This window comes from Prionailurus bengalensis, chromosome F2, assembly GCF_016509475.1.
Source record: "Prionailurus bengalensis isolate Pbe53 chromosome F2, Fcat_Pben_1.1_paternal_pri, whole genome shotgun sequence".
Taxonomy (NCBI): domain Eukaryota; kingdom Metazoa; phylum Chordata; class Mammalia; order Carnivora; family Felidae; genus Prionailurus; species Prionailurus bengalensis.
In genome coordinates, this window is record NC_057353.1 from 51,653,105 (window position 1) to 51,673,634 (window position 20,530).

At 36.8% G+C, this 20,530-nt stretch overlaps 1 protein-coding gene across 2 annotated transcripts in view; it reads left to right on the plus strand.

Annotated features, from left to right (window-relative positions):
• OXR1 (oxidation resistance 1) overlaps positions 1–20,530 on the plus strand; it is a 463,965-nt gene that overhangs the window by 76,300 nt on the left and 367,135 nt on the right. For both annotated transcript variants that reach the window (XM_043601587.1, XM_043601589.1), the window contains exon 2: positions 7,988–8,139. In XM_043601587.1, the coding sequence (XP_043457522.1) occupies positions 8,117–8,139 (23 nt within the window). In that variant the 5' untranslated portion in view covers positions 7,988–8,116. The remainder of the gene's footprint in view (positions 1–7,987; positions 8,140–20,530) is intronic.

Here is a 20,530-nt window from a genome sequence, read left to right on the forward strand (position 1 = left end):
ATGTGTGTAACATGCAATGGGACTAGCATGTGAATGCTGTGTAAACTAGAGACACAGGTGAATTTGGGAAAATGCAAATCCTTTTAGCTGAAATAGAGTGAGGGGCTGGGTTGGGAAAGGGTGGTGAGGAGAAGGGAAGGTGGGAAGGAAAGGAGATGTTAAATCATCATGAGTCTTATAAACTATATCAAGGAATTGGGGCTTTAATGTGAAGGCAAATAGAGCAGCTAATGGATATTGGGGCAAGTTTATTATCATCACAGTCTCCTTCTCCTTCTTATTCTCCCTCATTGTTATCATCATCATTGCCATTATCATTTCTTGAACTCTTGCTATGTGCCAGGCAATATTAAGTCTTTTCATGCATTTTTTTTTTTTTACTTCTCACTATGACCTATAAGTACTATTAACATTTCTATCTTAAAAATAAACAAGCAAGGGAATGTACTCAATTTTCCTGAGGCCAGAAGTTAGCAAGAAGCACATCTGGAAGTCACACCGAGGGTTTTCTGAAGTGACCATGCCTGCCTCTGTATTCTGCTCTTACTTAGAAAATGATTACATCCCCTGAGGAGCCCTCAGCCTGTAGTGTGCTGCAGAAGAAAGTTTTAGATGAAAGCTGAACTAGAAATGGGACCACTTATAAGGTCATCGTTATTATGCGAGCATGAGAAGATACTGGACACAGGTAGTATGAATGGAGAAGAATGGACATATTCTAAAGATATCACGGAGGTAGGCTCAACGAGGCTTAGTAACTAACTGGATGTGTGGAACAGTATTTCTGGCTTGGACCATGAATACACTTCAGAGAGTGTGTTTGTGAAACCTACCAGGTTTATTGATATTCTAGACACCCAGAATGCCAGAATGATCAAGCTTAAACATTGCTGGTAGGAATATAAATTGGTACACCTTCTATGAAAGGCAACCTACCACCAGTTTCTTCAAAATTAAAAATATGCATAGATTTGACCCAAAAATTTTACTTCCAGGTATTTATGCACAAACACGCATCTACATTGTATCGTATATATAAGGATATATACACTGCAGCATTGCATGTAATTGCCAGTATCAGAAGTAAACTAAATCTCCTTCAGTATGAGATAGGCTAATAAATTAGGATAAATCCATTCAATGAAATTATTTACAACTCTTAAAGGTAATGAAGCATCTCTATGTGTGTGTTGATAGGGAAATATTGTATATAGGCATATGATTATATCAAGGTGCAGAAGAAAGTGTGTATAATAGGCTACCATTTTGTGAAAACCAAGTAGATGGATAGATAGGTAGATGAGGAGATAGATAGGCATAGTTTGGTATAGATAGAAATCCATAGAGTATCCCTATGAGGATAAAAATACTGGGAGTAACAGTAGTTGTGAAGGGAAGTGACTGGATGCCTGGGACAGAGGATGGAAAAGGGAGAACTATTTATCAACATTGTATATCCATTTGATTTTTCTCTGTATGCCTACATTTACTATTTTATTTACTTTTTAAGTTTATTTTGAGAGAGAGTGCCAGTGGGGGAGGGGCAGAGAGAGAGGGAGAGACAGAATCCCAAGCAGGCTCTGCACTGTCAGCTCAGAGCCTGATGTGGGGCTCAGTCCTGTGAACCATGAGATCATGACCTGAGCCAAAATCAAGTCAGATGATTAACTGACTAAGCCACCTAGGTGCCTCTAAATTTATTATTTTAAAATTGACAAGGTAATAGAAATTATTAAAATTCAAGGCAGAACACTCTCCTGTTTTTAAATCTTATCTCTAGAGAAACATATATATGATAAAGAGAAAAGTCAAACTCTTAGTTTGATTTTGTTTAAAAATTTGTCTTTATATGAAATCAGAGTTTTTATAAGAAAAATAATATCTTTCCCCAATGATTGACTTATATCCTCCCAAATTTATAGAAGCCCTGAAATTCATAATACAAATATGGGAATAAAAAAAAACACCTTAGTTTTTGAACTGTTATTTTTCAGTCATTAAAGTCATAATGCTGCTAAAGTATTACATTTTTGTCTGTTAGATCACTAACAGTTGGAGGGTACTTGCTATTTATCTAGATGCTTTGGAGTTTGAACATAAAAGATAATTTTTGACCTTTGTAAACTTAGTTTATTTAAGCAAGTAAAGATAATATACATGAAAAATGATATACACATTTTTATGCTCAATATATTTTAATTAGTAAATTGGATATGTTAGTTAAGAAAGAGAGGAGATCAGAGAACCTGAAACTATGAGACAAGAATTCATAGGATCTTGGAGCTTGTATTGATCCTTGAAGAATTGGGATACTTGAAATTAAAGAGGAAAGAAAACATGAGGCCACAGAGAAGAATCAGAACTTTATAGTATACTCAGGGCACAGGAGTGAGCATTTGAGCAGACAGTCTCAAAGAAGCAGGAATCTAGGTTGGGAAATATTGGTATTCATTTATACGGGAACCAGAAAGCAAGGAAGAGGGCTTTGATTTGACGATGAAAAGGAAACCACCATGTAAAATAAAATATTCTAGTATTTCCTTGATAATTTATTTTTCTAACATTTATTTTGAGTCTTTAGTATAAAAGGGTTTTCTATACTTAATGCATTTTATTCTTCACTTTATGCCCATTAGGTGTTATAATGTTCTAAGTGGAATTAAATGAAATTCAATGGACCATTGGTCTTACCTACTTTGAAATTATTCTATAATTTTAGTATCCCCTTTGGGCCCTAAACTCTCTTTTCTCTAGGCAAAGCAAGGGTGCTCCGCTTATATACACTCAATAGGGCGTATGGTCAGAAACTTTAATTATTTTCATTCTTCCAAGTAATTTGTTTAGGTTGTCTGTTTTAAGTATGAAGTATATGAAAACATATACTTATTATATGGCAGGTTACTTAAACTGATTTTCATGGAATTTTAACATCTTAAAGATACAAAATCATCCATGTATTCATGGGACTACGTTATGAAAATGCTTCCTTTGCTTAAGAAAATAAGTTTACAGAAATTCTTATATGTTATATAACCAAAATGAACGTGTTAGATTGTAGTATTCTTTTCAGCTCGGTTTGAAGCCCCAAATTTTATTCACTAATGAAGTGATTAAAAGACTTATTTTGGTAAGCCATAATGTCAATAACCCATTATTTGGGTAAAATATAATCTCAGTAATGCATTGTTGTGTTCAAGGGTTCGCAGTTTTAATGAATATGTTAAATGAGGGATCTTCTATTAAATTCACATTCTGTTTTCCTTAATATTGTGCTGAAGGAGTGACCTCGAGAGAACAGGTGTACCTACGCTTATAACTTACAATGCTGGCTGGGCATTCAGGCAAAGTCAAATCAATCCATACATTTTAAAAAGTTTTCCCTAATACGAAAATATAGTCTCTTTCTTTGTGAGAATGAGGTGGGTGGAGGCTCTTAGTAATGTTAGAATTTTGCCTGAAAGCTATAAATTCATACTTAAGTATGGAGACTGAAAGATTGTGAATCGTCAAAGTGAACAGAAAATTTAACCTCTCCTGAAGATCCTAAAGATGTTTTCTCTGGAAAGATTTCATTGATAAGCAGTGAGTCATTTAAATGCCATTTTTAAGGGAATAACAAGTCTACCTCCAAGGCCTTTGAAAACATCACATCATAGTCTCGTTTGTATTATAAAACTTAGTGAACTTTCTTGAGTGCCTTGTGGGTACCTTCCTTTGGAGAAATAAATGAGATAGTTATAGGATGCAAATAAAAAAAAAAAGATGATACAATATCAAAATGAATGTCAGAGTGATAATTATAATCATTAGGAATGATCAGTATGGATTTTTTATGTTCATACATTTTATTCTTACAAACATCTAGGTTTAAAATCAGAAAAATGCAATTTTGGGGGCACCTGGGTGGCTCAGTCGGTTAAGTATCAGACTTCGACTAAGGTCACGATCTCACAGTTTGTGAGTTCAAGGCCTGTGTCGAGCTCTTTGCTGACAGCTCAGAGCCTGGAGCCTGCTTTGGATTCTGTGTCTGCCTCTCTTTCTGCCCCTCTCCTGCTTGTGTGCTCCCTCTCTCTCTCAAAAATAAATAAACCTTAAAAAATTAAAAAAAAGAAAAATGCAATTTTCTAACATTTATTTTATTAATCCACATTTAATACAAACTTATCAAAATCCAAGTCAATAGCTACTGCAGATAAAGGACATTGAGTAAAGACTGCACTTTTTAACAACATTGCCAGCAAGTAAGGAAACTTTCCTAAACTTTAAGGGATAGAAAAAGAGAATACCCTCCCAAAGAAAAATTAAGCCAGACGGAGTTCCACAGGCAAGGAAAACTTAATTCAAAATTTTGGAATAGGAGAGTGAGACTGAACTCAATTCTGCTGGAACAGAAGACAGAAGGGTTTTTAAGTGCTAGAGTGAACCAGTAGAAAAACAGTGGAGGATGTTAGGAGGAGGTTGTGCAGTGTGATTAGGCCATCAGTGTTGGCTAACTGGTGCTTATTGAAGCGAGGCACCTGCCCTCCCACAGAGACTGGGAGGTAGGCATGATATCCTTTGATGGTTACATTTCCAATGGATGGCTCCCCGTCCTTGAGAAAGACGTTCCTGGGTTGTACAACTGGCAAGAGGCTGATAGATTCATATCTCAAAGGGGCAGAGAAAGAATTTACAATTGCAAGTTTTCTGTAGTAAACACTCTAAGAAAAGAGAGGTCAATGGTCTCGAGTCAGGAGGAAGCCTGTCCCAAGTTGAGTCAGGTTGAAGGGAACAGGAAGAGGCTGCCTTCCTTGGTGAACTCTTCAGTTATATGAAGTTATACTGACACTATTTGGCCATTTTGACCTACAAAACTAACAGTTTGAAATGGTTTGATCAAAGATCCTGGGATCAAATTTCTTTACATGTTATTCCTACATTTTGCATAAACAGATAAATCTGCAATCGTGGTCTTTGATTATATTCTTTGTCACTCTAAATAAGACTTAGGGAGGGTTTTATAGGTATTTACACATATATAGTATGTGCATATGTTTGTATAATGTATGTGTGTTTATCAAAAACACATTAAAAATTAAAGTTGCCAGAAAAGGAAGAAAAAGTTAGGATAAAAATATAGACCTTGAGGCCTAAGAATAATTCTTAAAGAAAAGTGACAAGTTTGTTGCAGAACTTCCCATAAGTTAAAGCAAAGAGAGAAGCATAATGTCCCCGTAGGATTAAAGCAATTAAGAAATTTAGAATAATTTCTTGGTGTTGAAATCTGACACATTTTTTGCTTTGAGTGCACATAAGGGCAACATTTTTGTGTTGGCAAATATCCCACTAAACCTTATAGCTAATTTCACAGGCCTAGATTTTGCTTGTTAATTTATTATTATCTTTAATGATACCCCTCAATGCAAACTCTTGGCAAAACCCCAAAGTATAATTCAGTGAAAGTAATTTGGTTACATATTAAAATAATGACATCCAGATACACGGCTCTCTAAAATAGAATTAAGAATTAAGAACTAAGATTATCTAGGGGCACTTGGGTGGCTCAGTTGGATAAGCATCCGACTCTTGATTTTGGTTTAGATCATGATCTCATTGTTACTGAGTTTGAGCTTCAGATCAGGCTCTGTGCTGACAGTGCAGAGCCTGCTTGGGATCCTGTTACCCTCTCTCTCTGCCCCTGCCCCACAGCATGTTCTTGCTCTCTCTCAAAAATAAATAAATAAACATTTAAAAAAATAGATTATCTAGAATGAATTACCTCAGACAATATTACATACATTGTTTTTTCCTTTTTTTGGTAACGAAACTCTTGATAAGAATCAGATAATACAGATCTTGAGAGTTTGAAGTTACCAATTCTGGGAGCAGAATTTGGAGCTCCCCTGTCCTTAGTAGATGTAAGTCCATATGCCTTAACAATTAACCAACGGCAGGGTGGACTTGAAAACCTCTTTTGGCATGTAAGGAGATAATTTAGGATACAGATTTTATAACTGCTTACTTAACTGGCAGCTGGGGTCTATTAAAATTAGACTCCATTAGAATTAGTCTTTCTCTATCCCCCTATAGCTTCTCATACACCCTTGTAAATACACAGCAATTTTCAGAGTGCATTTTGCTTTGTTTTATTTTTTTACATGATGGCATCTATGTCAGACAGTGAATTCTGTATGTGCAAAGACCATATTTTATTAGTTTTTGCATCCTTAGTACTTAGAGTCTGATAAATAATAGGGCACACAAAATGGTTTGTTAGTTCTATGAAGGATTTAAGAAAACTGAAGAAGTTTGATATTCAAAATTATATATAAAATATGTAAAATTACCAACAAACAATGGTCTTATTGCACCTCACCTCTGTCCCCTGTTTGTCACTTTGTAGTAAGTACAGAACGATAAAATATCGTGGGTAAAGGTCATTGAGTCACAAACATAATGGCAGACAATGCTAGTTTTCTCTGTACCCACTTTTATCCCCATTTTCTAATAGGGACCTTGGTTTGTGGCTGCCTAAATGATGGCTGCATTTGCCAATCTCCCTTAGAAGAAGAGTGGCCAAATGACTAAGCTCTGGCCAATGAAATGCAAGCAGAAATGGCATGTGTAGATTTTAGGAAGCATCCCTCTTTCCTTCTTCCTTCTTGCTGACCAGGACACCGGTACTCTCTGGAGCTCACAGCCACTTGGAACATGAAGGGGACCACAGGTTGAGAATGGTAGAATGACAAGAGGGAAGCCTCCTTCTCTGGTGTTTATGGAATTGCCGTAACTGCCTGGACTTCTTAAGACTCAAGATTTGTCTATAGGAGAGAGAAATATCAATGGTCTTTTCTAAGCCACTCTGAGTTTGGGTGTTGGTTTTTTTTTTTTTTTTTTTTTTTTTTTTCCTAAATACCGATGATGGGGCTGAAAGCTTCTCTTCTTGTTCCCATATACTCTGTGTAAATCTTTATTAGAACACTTACTCCAGTTTATTATAATCATATTTTTTTAATGTTTATTTATTTTTGAGAGAAAGAGCACAAGCAGAGGAGGGGCAGAGAGAAAGGGAGACACAGAATCCAAAGTGGGCTCCAGGCTCTGAGCTGTCAGCACAGAGCCCGATGCTGGGCTTGAACTCATGAGCCCTGGGATCATGACCTGAGCTGAAGTCGGACACTTAACTGACGTAGTCACCCAGGTGCCCCTATAGTCATATTTTTTACATAAAACATTCTTTGAAGGCAGAAACATGCCTTCTTTATGTGTCATTCATCCCTATCCCTGAACTCTACCTAGGATAGTATACGTGCACATAGTATATCCTCATTAAATGTTTGTTTAATTGAACAGTACTGGATTAATGACCTGAACTAAACTGCTTAATTAATATAGTACCATGGATTTAATTGTACCCTATGACAATTTTGGTTCAAGATCATGGGATACAGTATAGAGTAGATACTCATAAAAAGTGTGTGGAAATGTTAGGTAAATACGTATAGGCTTACCTCCCACAAGTTACTCAGTATGAATTCATATTTTCTCCGAGGTAGTAGTGAATGATTTTTTTGTTACAGTTTTGGACATGATAATAATTTGTGCCAGGGAGTTTTTTTTTTTTTTATGTGTGCAGTGGCCAATTAGGATCTTTGTTTTGATCCTTTTATCACAAGGATATAAAACTAATTTAGAGAGCATAACTGATTAACCATATGGAGAAAAAAATTGGTGCTTCTAAAAACACATTCTGTTCTTTCCCTGTGTTCTCTCCTTCAGGGAATGAACACTGTATTCATCTTTAAACTTATTTTAAAGGTAAAGCATTCAGCTTATCATATGGGCGATGTAATTTTATCTTTGGTTTATAACATGTCTTATATTTTAAGAAAAATGTATTTTTCTGTGTCTTATACCGTGGCAAAACTATTGACCTGGGTGAAATACATTTGTGAAAAGTCATACAGACTGGGTACTATAGATATCATTTTATTTCTTTTCTTTATAGGTTATTTCAAACTTGAACTGCATCATTCCAGCAGCGAATTCCCGGTGGTCTTGTCTACTTGACCTACTCGTTCCCTATTCTGAAATCTAGAGAAGACTGTTCCACAAGACTCCTCTGTAAACTGCTGCAATGTCTGTATCTAATTTATCATGGTAAGTGAACCACTTTCTAACCTACAGTCCAAATCCATGCATAGCACGAAGCAATATTTTGTAAGAAAGTTTTATTGTCAGAACCGGAGCAGAAGAAGAACCTGAAAAATCTGGTTTCCAGAGATTGTTGTCCTGTGTTAAGGTAAGGAGAGCTACCTAGAGTTAAAATTTTAAGACTTTCAGCATTGTGGTATCTACAGACTCTGGAACGGGTTCAAGGCTTTTATGAATCCGAATAACATACCATACCTTTCTTTCTCGATACCTAGGGGAGAGTTAAGTAGGAATTAAATACTCATTCAGTGGTCCTAGCTACTGTTCTGTTCCCGGGAGCAGGAATAATAGGCCATAAGGGCAGCTGTAAGGGTGGGATAGGTCTTTTTTCATCAGTGCTTTTCTTCAAGCCTCCTAGTTCAACATATCTACCCAAACTAAACTGAATGGAACTCCATTATGGAAGAGAAAATTCCCCCGTGGATTCACATCTCTAAATAACTGGCATTCTGAATAATCTTTGACTTCTAGTTCATGTTTCAGTGCTGTTTGTAATTTAAAATAAGAAGTGTGCCGGGGCGCCTGGGTGGCGCAGTCGGTTAAGCGTCCGACTTCAGCCAGGTCACGATCTCACGGTCCGTGAGTTCGAGCCCCGCGTCGGGCTCTGGGCTGATGGCTCGGAGCCTGGAGCCTGTTTCCGATTCTGTGTCTCCCTCTCTCTCTGCCCCTCCCCCGTTCATGCTCTGTCTCTCTCTGTCCCAAAAATAAATAAACGTTGAAAAAAAATAAAATAAGAAGTGTGCAATTTTTTTTTTTTTTTTTGGCGTATAATCAACAACTTTTCTATGGCAACAAAGAGCAATACTAGCAGGGATGAATTGGAAGCCAATTTTTTGAACTTTGGATTCTTTTTTATTTATTTATTTATTTATTTATTTTTTTAATTAAAATTTTTTTTCAACGTTTATTTATTTTTTTTGGGACAGAGAGAGACAGAGCATGAACGGGGGAGGGGCAGAGAGAGAGGGAGACACAGAATCGGAAACAGGCTCCAGGCTCTGAGCCATCAGCCCAGAGCCTGATGCGGGGCTCGAACTCACGGACCGCAAGATCGTGACCTGGCTGAAGTCGGACGCTTAACCGACTGCGCCACCCAGGCGCCCCTGATTCTTTTTTTTTTAAATATAAAGAGCTGAGTAAGTGACATTATACAGATATTGTAATAATACAGAAACAGATTATATAATATTATATAATACAGATTGTATACTATATAAAAATACAGATTATGTAATACAGTTGTTATACAGTATTCAATATGTGAATGTAAGAAAAACCTGGTAATCCTGTCCATTTTCATAGGAGTCCATTTCATCGTTGTCTTCAGTTTGCACCAGGAATATAAATAGCATTACATTACAGACTGGTTTCTGCAATTTAGCTCCATGTATTTATTTTTATTAGGTGAGCAATTTCTTCAGGGCAAAGGGTAGAATTGGTTGTTTAGATTGAGAGTAGTGTTTCTGAAGGACCCAATTTTTATGGACTCCCTAGAATATGTCTTTGGATTTTTACTGGGTGCTAAAGATCTCAGTTTAAAAAAAAAATGAATTAGGGGCACCTGGGTGGCTCAGTCGGTTAAGCGTCCAACTTCGGCTCAGGTCATGATCTCATAGTTCGTGAGTTTGAGCACCACATTGGGCTCTGTGCTGACAGCTTAGAGCCTGGAGCCTGCTTCCGATTCTGTGTCTCCCTCTGTCTCTGCTCATGCTCATGCTCATGCTCTGTCTCTCTCTCTCTCTCTCTCTCTCTCTCAAAAATAAAATAAACATTAAAAAAACTTTTTTTAAAAAAGGAAAAAAAAATTCTGTGGAATGTGTGAAGCCCTTCAAACCCCTGGAAAATATTAAGGACGTATTTATTTAAGGAAATTATACTCCTGACAAATGATTGTGTTGGAGGTGAGTCTTCAAAAAGCAGGCTGCATGCCAAACAAGAAAGAGAAAGATGAAGGGGAGAGGACAGAAAGGAGAACAGGGGAAAGAGGAGAAGGTGGAGGAGATTAAAACACAGCTGTGATTGTCATATCTCAAGATAGGTGTGGTGTGGCCTGGTTCACAGAATCAGGACAGGGCAAACACTTGAACCTGTCCTTGGTGTGTACCTCAATTAACAGTTGACCTGATGTGATGTAATGGTTTGGTCAGAGGCCATCTCTTCAGTGTGATGTTAGGCCATACAAAACACAGTGAATGTATGTGTGTTTCCAGCCCAGACAAAGAGAATGTATGTTGTGTTTCCAGCCCAACTGTCTAGCACACCTCTTAGAATTTAGTAGCTACTATACACACTTATGAGGTACAAATGAGTGAAAAATGCAGAATAGGTAATTCAATGGTGAATTATTATTTTGATCCTAAAACATTTCTTTTGGTTGTGGGGATATCTTACAGAATTCATATATCTGAAATTTGTTAGAATTCTTCCCATGTCAAAGGTACAAATTTTATAGAAATAATTCTTGGATATTTTCATCCAACAGTACCCTTAATTCTGGCTACACAGAACATTCCACATTAGATTTCCCTACAGGGACTTCTTCATCTCTTTTGCCAGTGTCACCCCATCATACAACAGTGTGGAGTTTGGCATTAATTACATTCATTTAGTGAAATTATTGTAGCCCACGGTCTGGCTCTCTTTATTGAAATTTAGAAACGAAGACATGAAAATACTGACTGACGTTGGAAAAAAAACTTGTCTCACAGATTATTACTTTAAAAGAAGATACATAACTTTTACGGATGCTTGATTTGGCCTGACCAGTCCATCCTGTAACTGTGGAAAACGACATGGGAATCTTAAGTCGGAGGCTTGGACGATGACCGCATAATCAGAGCAAGGAGAGTTAGATGCTTCCAGTGTTCGAGGGACTCAGGATAGAGTACACCTGGCGGGATATGTCTGTCAGTAAGGCTGTCTCTGCCAGACGCCTCCATCTGTTTCTCAGGGCAGCTTCTTCATGGCTGGGAATTAGAGTAAGACGCCAGTCTTCATCTCTGTGCCTCTTTTGAGTTCCGCTTCTGCCAGACTCCCCTCTGTTCAGCTACCTTATTAATGTTAGCAGAGTTTATAGTCAAAACCCACATCAGTCTGCGAACAGTTTGGTCTGCCTACCTTGACACTGTACATATCTAATCATATCCATGTGTTGGTTTTAAAATTAACTCTGAGGCTTAATGGACGGGGTGCCTAATTGTGATCCCTGCACACAACCTAAGAATTTAGAAAATATACGTTCATGTTAACCACTATCCAAGCAATTCTCCCACCTTTTAAATATGTAGCGTAAGAAAATTACCTTTTTACATATTAAAAGAAACTTCCTTGCTCTGGGACTTATGGGTATGACATTTGAAAAAATATATATATTCAATAATTTGGCCCTTTCATATAGAATCTCAAAAAGAAATACAATCTAGGAAATACCCAAGTTTCTAGGAAACTATGCAGTGCCAGTCAGGTGAGGAGAGTAGTAGGAATTGATTATAAGAATTACATGGTAACATACAACAGATGTTTCATGAATCTTCCTGTTCAGTAAATAATTTCCAGGGGGAGGCAATGATTGAGTTGATGTTGGTTGAGATAGAGACAAAGGGATGTACAAAATCAATTACAGACATCCATGGACATGTGACAGACGACAGGCGACAGGTTCCAGGCTATGATCTGAGGGAAAGAATTGTTTCTGGTAGCAGTGGTAATTAACTGGAGACATGAAGAGGCACAGAGAATTGAAAAAGAGTCCTCCTATGTCTATAGCACAAAGAGGGGAATGGTGTGATACCGAGGGGTATTTGAAAGGACTTTCTGTGCTTCTTCCCTGATAATCATCTTCAACCTGTTTTTTTATGTTTTTATAAGATTAATATAATATATATATAATATATGTGTATATATAATTATATGGGCATATATATAACATTTTAAAACATTGATTTCGAAACAAAATTTTTATGACATGAAAGCTAAGTAAATATTATCAAAAGTGAACATTTACATGGCATTTACCATGTGCCAGGCCCTTTTTTAGAGACTGTTTGGATATTGACCCACATACTCCTCACACAACCTTATTAGAGATGTAGTAGCTATTTGCGTTTCCACAAGTGGAAAATATAGGCACTGAAAGTTAAGAAAGGTACCCAGTATGCCACAGCCACTAAATAGCAGAATTAGGATATGAATTCAGGCAGCTAGTTGGTACTCCTAGCTGCTGAACTACTCATATAAAAACCAATACTATCTGAGTAAAGCAGTACCCTTGCTATGTGTGTGTGTAGTTTCGAGGTGAGTGCCCTAGTTCCCATTTCCAACCAGAATTTTCCCCCTTATTTCCTCAAATATAGACATTCTGGAGCCTCTCCTGGAAGGAAGTGTATCTCTACACCTGGAAACACTATCAGGGATTAGAATAGTATTGAGGGTAGAATGTGGAGGCAGTAGATGAGCCCCCTAATTTCCTAGAGGAGGTGAAAAGGTTGTTGTTCTTAGAAACTTAGGTGAATCTCCAAAATTATGTAAGATGAACTACCTAAACTACACAATGTAAATCTTAGTTCCACTAGTCATGTTACAGGCTAGGAATTGTCAGGTTTTACTCTTGATACAAAACAGGCACAACAGAAAGGTATCAGCACTTTGCTATAATTCAACCAACATGGCTCTTCAATTGCCCATCTCATAGAGACCCTCCATTACTAAATCAAGTACTTTCGACTCCCCCTGGCTCTACTGCTCCCTTAGCTCCCGTTATATTAGTGTTATGGTTACATATGTTAACCAGTATTCAGAGAGAGAGATCCTAGTATGTCTTAACTGATTTTGCAAAATGCCATCTTTTTGACCCCAAGTTGGTTTTTGTCGTGATGCCTGAGCACATTTCAGCTTTTGTTCACAGTATCTTAAAGACTGTGGCACCTGGCAGAGGTGAAGGTAATTGAACCAGAGCCATGTATGGGAGAAAGAAGACACTGGATGAATGAAAGTAAAAAAGCCAACTAGCCACTCAAAATCCATTGAGCATCAGTAACATGCCATTCCCCATGCTGAATACAGAGATGCAGTCTTAGTAAAAAGTAACGACTCCTCTTATAGGAGCTCATCTCTTAGCCAACAAGACAGAATAATCAAATAACTGATTTAATGTGGTAAGTTTTCTGAAAGGTATGGCCAGGGTGTTTGGGGAAATAAAATGGATATGTGTTTTTCCTGCATGGGAAGAGATGGCTTATTTTTCAGGAATGCTGTACATCTCTTACATTTACTCCTAAAAATAAAGCAGTATGCTGATTACAAACAGGCAAACACTATAGAAAAGTATAAAGCAGAAATAAAAAATGACCAAAACCCTACCATACCTAGAAAGCCACTGTTAAAAATGCTGAGGTATCTTCTTTTCTATATATACTCACATATTTTTGCAAAACAACTCAAACCATGCGTGATATTTTGCCATCTTCTGTTTTCAGTGTATAATTCTAGGGTCATCTCTCTGATGGAGATAGAATGACATCATCACATGCAAAGGCTGAGTGACATTGTATGGTAGTAATGTTATTTATTTCATTCATCTGGATTGGACCTTTGTGTGTTTTCTAATTTTCACTTTTTACTATTGTAAATACTTCTGTCATGAGGAAAATTATTCAAAGACTGCTGGGTCACAAGGTACTGTGTCATCCAGGGCACCTGGTGAGGCCCTATGCTGTTGTAGCTCCCTGGATTGCAGACATCAAGGCTATGGAGAAAATGTATGTTTCTGAGAAAGTATCTTATCAATTCATCTCTTTTTTTTACTTTAGAAAATTAGCTGTCATGTATGCTAAAATCCCCCATAAACATTGAAAATGTGCTAATTGTCAAGGAAATATTTACTTAAGCTGATTAATAGGATTTTATCAAAAGTCAACAAACATTCCATCATGGATGCTCATAGATTGAAAATATAGCAAAGTCTGGGTTGTGTGAGTTATTGATGTATTGACTAAATTTAGAAGTGGTAAATGGTCTTCATTGGATGTGTTTATAGTGTAAAACGCTATTATGAAGGTTGGTAAGTTCAATAAAACTCTGGTAGGAGATGAAAACTAATTTGATTTACTTTCTTTATCCAAAAGTAATAGTGTGTTAGAATCCTAGAAATGAGAAAGATGCAAAATTAGAAGTGTATATGCTTTTCTTTGGCAGATTATTTGCATTATAATGTTTTAATTTAAGTTCTTCTTTAAAGAATAAATGAAGAAAAGGGTGCCTGGGTGACTCAGTTGGTTGGTCATGATCTCATGGTCCGTGAGTTCAAACTCCACGTCAGGCTCTGTGCTGACAGCTCAGAGCCTGGAGCTGCTTCGGATTCTGTGTCTCCCTCTCTCTCTGCCCCTCCCCTGCTCAAGCTCTGTCTCTGTCTCTCTCAAAAATAAATAAACATTAAAAAAAAACAAAGAATAAATGAAGAAGTGAATCACTCGGTACCATTCTTTGGTACCTGCATTTAGGAGGAAAGAAAAAAAGATTCTGGAGAGGCAGAGGCATTCTATCTATATTAAGGACAGAGGAAAATCAGAGTCTTTTCTCAAAGGTTGCCTTAACTGCTATTCCGTGAACCACTTTTCCTACACTGTTAAATGGCAGCCTCTCAGGGGCAGTAATGGCAGAGGAAATAGATACGTGAATCTTCTCTTTTGAAGGGATCGAAACCCACAGTGGGAAAAATGTGGATAAGTAGAAAGACTGCAAAGGGAAGTTTTTACCCCGAGTTGTATAGTAAATGGTAAAAGTCAGAATTGTCAATAGTTTATTATTGGAAGAGAGAGAGAAAAGGTTAGACATAAATATAAAGCTAATATTTCTAATTGAAAAAAAGACGGGGCTTTCTGAGTGATAGGAAAAGCTTAGGTGGTGAGATACTGTATTTCCCAGGATGGTAAGTGCATTGAATGAATAACTATTATGTTAAGATGCTGGAAAGAGAGAGTATGTTTTAGAGCCAAAAATTTAGGAATCCTCATGTAAGTGGGGATGTTCAGCTTGTAAAAAGTAGATCCAGAACACAGAAGAGTAATTTGAGTTTAGGAGAGAATAAAGAGCAAATGAAGTAGGAGAGAATGAGAAGAGAGAATAAAAGAGCCAAAATGAAAATTCAAGAGGGATAAAAATATATTTCCAAAATCACAATTGGATGGAAGTCAGTTTACCAAATTCTGAATAATTTCAGTATCTCTTTCTATTCATAATATACCTTTTCAAATAGAAATTCCATTATTGGGGTTCCTGGGTGGTTCAGTCGGTTGAGTAGCTGACTCTTGATTTCAGCTTAGGTCATGATCCCAGGGTCGTGGGATCAAGCCCGATGTCAGTCTCTGTGCTGAGCATGGAGCCTGCTTGAGAGTCTCTCTCTGTGTTCCTCTGCCCCTCTCCCCTGCTCACACACTCTCTGTCTCTAAAATAAAAATTTTAAAAATTTAAAAGAAATCTCTTCATTATTAATGTGATTAATCCTATTTTGATTTTGGCTTGGCACTTTAAGTAAACACATTATATTTTAGTATCCCTGATCATGTTTGGCTTTGAGCTGTATGCCTTCAGAAATGGCTTTTTAAAAATTAAACATTTATAGGAAACCTGGATACTTTTTTCCATATATCAACTTCAAATCCTTTCTCCTTGAATAACCAAATAATTAGTTAAACAGAATATTTTTGTTTGTTCTTAAACATTAGTGCCAACTAGACACAAATCACATTTTGAAGAAAATTGGTAAATCTTGGCCAGCTTAGAGGAGTTTGTTATCCTGTGAAGTTAAAGAATTTGAGGTTGCAGGTTCACTTCCCACAGAGACCAATTAGTTCTACTGTCTTCTCTGGCCAAAGCCTATACCTGTGACCTTGACCAGGCCTCCTTCCCAAACTTGCCATTGGTCACAAGTCATTAGAAACAGGTGATTGATTATCAGCAATTCACAGTCAGTATTGAGAAAATATGTTTACACTAAAGCCAAGTGCTCTTCAGGGCTTGATAATGGGCCATATGATTTTCCTTTTGAATATCATCCAGGTCTATATACATGCTTTGAAATATGTCTTTTCGTCATTCCCAGGGGAATCATAATGTACTTTCTTGTAAAAGAACTAGAGTGAATTATCATGGCAATATTTCCTTAGGCCATAGAAAATTTAACATAAAACTGGGCAGTCCATTTCAACCCTGAAGACTAGAGTTATGAAACACCAGCCCTTTTGGACTTGAATAATTAAGATAAAGGCCACTGAATGGTCTATGAAATAGTTTTAGTTATTAAAAGTTATGTAGGCTAAGGTATGTTTTTTTAGCATGATCAAAATTAAATTTTGTAATCTTAAACATCCTTTGCCATCGGTGTATAAAATTTTCAATGACTGTGTCATCCTGGTATATATCCCCCATTGTCTTTTTTTTTGTTTGTTTGCTTATTGGATTTATTTTTGATTTGTTTTTAAGATTGTGAAGAGAGTTTACCTTGATTTTAAAACTGTTGCAGTGTAGTTAAGAAAAAACATTTTTCAACTCAATTGGACAGTCACTAAAACAGATGTATTCATTTATACTTGGTTTTATGTTCTTTTTTTTAAAGAATAGTTGTGTTACAAGTTTCACAGGAATTTAACAATAATACCTGTGCAGTTAGAGAGATAGATTAGTCGAGTTTAATTTGATCTAGACCAGCAGTACATTATTTTTATAGAAATTAGAAAATATTTTCTTACATTTATATTCATTCGTGGCTTCATTCAACAAACATTTTTGAGTGCCTACGAGATGCAGTTTTCAATGCTGTGGATAGAATAGGATGATAAACACAACAGAAGTCCCTACTCTCATTAAGCTTATATTCTAGTGCTGAAGACAGACATAAACAGAATAAACAAATGTTTTACAATACTCGATAGTGACAAATATTTTGAAGGATAACCAAGCAGAGTAAAAAGAGTGATGGTGGGGAGTGGGGAATTGGTCAAGAAAAGCCTCTTGGACAGGGTGACAACATTTAAGCAGAGAGGGAATAACCAATAGAAGTCCTAGCAGAAAACCATTTCAGGCAGAGAAACAGGAAGGGCAGAGGCTGTAAGAGTAACATGTCCCTGTTGTGTTTGAGGAAACATCAAGGAAACTAGTTTGCTGAAACAGGCAGTAGAGGGGAGAGTCCCAGGAACTGAGCTGATAGAGGTATCAGGGGGACATGCTGAGCATGAGGAAGACTGGATTATATTCTAGATGTGATAAGATAGGAAACCTTGCCCTCACTGACCAGATTACAGGTGAAAATTCATATAAAACATAAATTCAGTGAAATTCAGTAATGGGAAGAATTGAGTGTTGGGAGCAGAGTCTTGATCTTATTTCTATTTCAAAAAGACCTCTTTGTGATCTTCAGATTTTATGAAAGCAATTCATTTTGTATTCTTAATATACTCTGCAGATATGATTAATAAAATATAATAATGAAAGAAAAAAAGTTAATGAAAAACCTTTTTCATGAATATAGCCTGTGTCTCATTATCATCCATTTGAAAAGATTCAACAAACCTGATATTTCTGAATAATTAGGGGCATGATATAAAAGATATTTCATCAATAGGGGCGCCTGGGTGGCTCAGTCGGTTAAGCGTCCGACTTCGGCTCAGGTCACGATCTCACGGTCCGTGAGTTCGAGCCCCGCGTCGGGCTCTGGGCTGATGGCTCAGAGCCTGGAGCCTACTTCCGATTCTGTGTCTCCCTCTCTCTCTGACCCTCCCCCGTTCATGCTCTGTCTCTCTCTGTCTCAAAAATAAACAAAAACTTAAGAAAAAAAAAAGATATTTCATCAATAGAAATATTCTGTCTTCCATTAAGGAGTTTTACAGAGATCGATGAACGTTTTTATAAATTGTGGAAATTGAGAATGTATTATCAATTATCCAACTTATATTTCACATTTATTTTTAAATTTCTCACCACCACAAACTTAAGGCTAATTTCAATATATAAACATAAAAATGCATTAAGCAGTGAAATGTCTCTTCTGTACTGGTTGTTTAATATATGTGTGGTTTTCACAAGGGGCCAGATATAAACAACATCTGTCCAAGTGCTAACATGTGTTTTAGAGAGAATACTGCCATAAAACTCCCATGAGTTCTTCCTTGGAAAAAAAAAATCACCTTTATTCTAAGACTATTACCTTTATACACCTTTGGTGATAAAATATAGTTTCTTTTATGGTACTGATTATAGAGAGAAGTTAGATTATTTCTCTTTATGTCCTTACTTGGCAAAATAAAAGTTGGAACCACAACATCGATCCCTCTCCTCTCCCATCTTGTGTGTGTGTGTGTGTGTGTGTGTGTGTGTGTGTTTTAATTTAATTGGACTATAAAATGAAAAAGTCTGGAACTTCTGGTGGAGCAGAATTATTTCAAACCGGCTCCAATCCAAGATATTAATTCTCAATGGTACATGATTCAGATCACAGAAGAAATCATTCATGGATATCTGCCACCTTCATTTGACAGTATGGGTTATAGAGTCAGTAATTGAGAAAGCTTAGAAGTGACTTTATTGCCTACATTGGGTTAAAATGGCCTTACAAGCTTATAGTAATTCTTCTTTTATTTGACCTAGGCAAGCCCCTGCCTGTGTGAGGAGGCGTGGCTAATCTATCCTTCTTCCTTGGATGTATCATTACCATGTGTTGTCCAGAAAGCCTCTCCACAGGGTTATAATTACTTCTCTTTTGCTATTTGGTTTTAGTCACGTTTAACACTCATGCCTTTCTTTCTTTTTTTTTCAATAATTTCACTTTCTTTATCAGATAGTATTAAAGTTTTCCTACTGGTGTTTCAGCAAACTCCTATTTTGTTATGGGCAAAATCAGTTCATTGCTCAATGCTGTTTGTTAATGCTACTCCCAAGTAATATGAATATTTGTATTTCATAATAAGTAGGCCTGAGCCTTTTGGTGTGTTTTGATTCCTCAGAATTTGGAAAGTCCAATGTTCTCACATTCACATTTATAAAGGTCATATAAGTGATATTTGGTGAGTTCAAACTATTAATTATAGATACCAAGTTGAACTCAAAAGAAAATCTTCCTTTTATCTGGGTCTGCTTAGATAGAATGGGGCTTGAATTTATAACTTCAGTGCTAAATCAGTATTCAGAGCAGCCCAGCCATGGCAGCAGAGACAGAGCGACCTCTCCCGAAAGAGCCAGGTACACCAGGTCTCCCTGTTGCAGCTGGGAGCTTGTGGTGGAAAGCTCAAGTTTGGCGACATTTACCATCTTCTCTGACTGATAAATTTCATGTAGGAGGGCTGTTATTGTTCCAGATGGTTTTGCAGCTTGATGCACATTGGCTTCGTAGATTCCTGCTGTAATTGAAAATTGGTTTTACTCCAACATTTGACAAAAAAATTAGATTAGGTTAACTACTCTTTGGTTTTAGATTACTGATACAAAGTGCTTTCATGAGTGTGACAGACAAAGTTGAAATTCAAACTAAGTGGTGTCCTGGGGTGCATTTTCACTTAGACATTTTCCCTGAGGTTTTCAGAATACCGTACAGTTGCATTCCGATACAGAAATTGCCTAGAATCAGGCTCACTGAAATTTTGATGATCCTTTCAATCTATAATATTCTTTTTAGCGTTTTTAAAAAATATTTTTCAAGTTTTTATTCAAATTTTAGTTAGTTAGCATATAGTGTAATATTAGTTTCAGGAGTAGAATTTAGTGATTCATCACTTATGTATAACACCCAGAGCTCATCACAAGTGCCCCCCTTAATGCCCATCGCCCGGTTAGCGGCTCCCCCCTTCCCGCCGCCCCTCCAGCAACCCCCCAGTTTATTCTCTATAGTTAAGAGTCTGTTTTTCTGGCTTACCTCTCTCTCTCTCTCTCTCTCTCTCTCTCTCTCTCTTTTCTTTTTAGTGTTTTAATGGGAAACTAGCTTGGTATTTGAAGTGACTGTAAAGATGATCGTATGAAAAGATTTAAAAGGCATCTATTAATTTTCTTGCATGGTGAGAGCATTCATTATGTTTATTACTTTTAAGTTCTTATAAACTGAGTAAGAGAAAGTAATTTTTCTTGAAGTGAGAATTCTCTTGATATCCTTCCATGTTTTTTTCAAGTTTGGTGTTTGGAGAATAAAACAGACGTATAAAATGCTTATTACATTTGGCAGGTTATAAATGTGATCGATTGAAGGTCAGCATTGAGTTATAGCTGTTAACAGAAAATGTGTGATGAGATACAGGAAATTTCAGCTTCCTAGTTAGAATGTGTCTTGACAGCCACCTACTGGGACAGGGATGAGGTC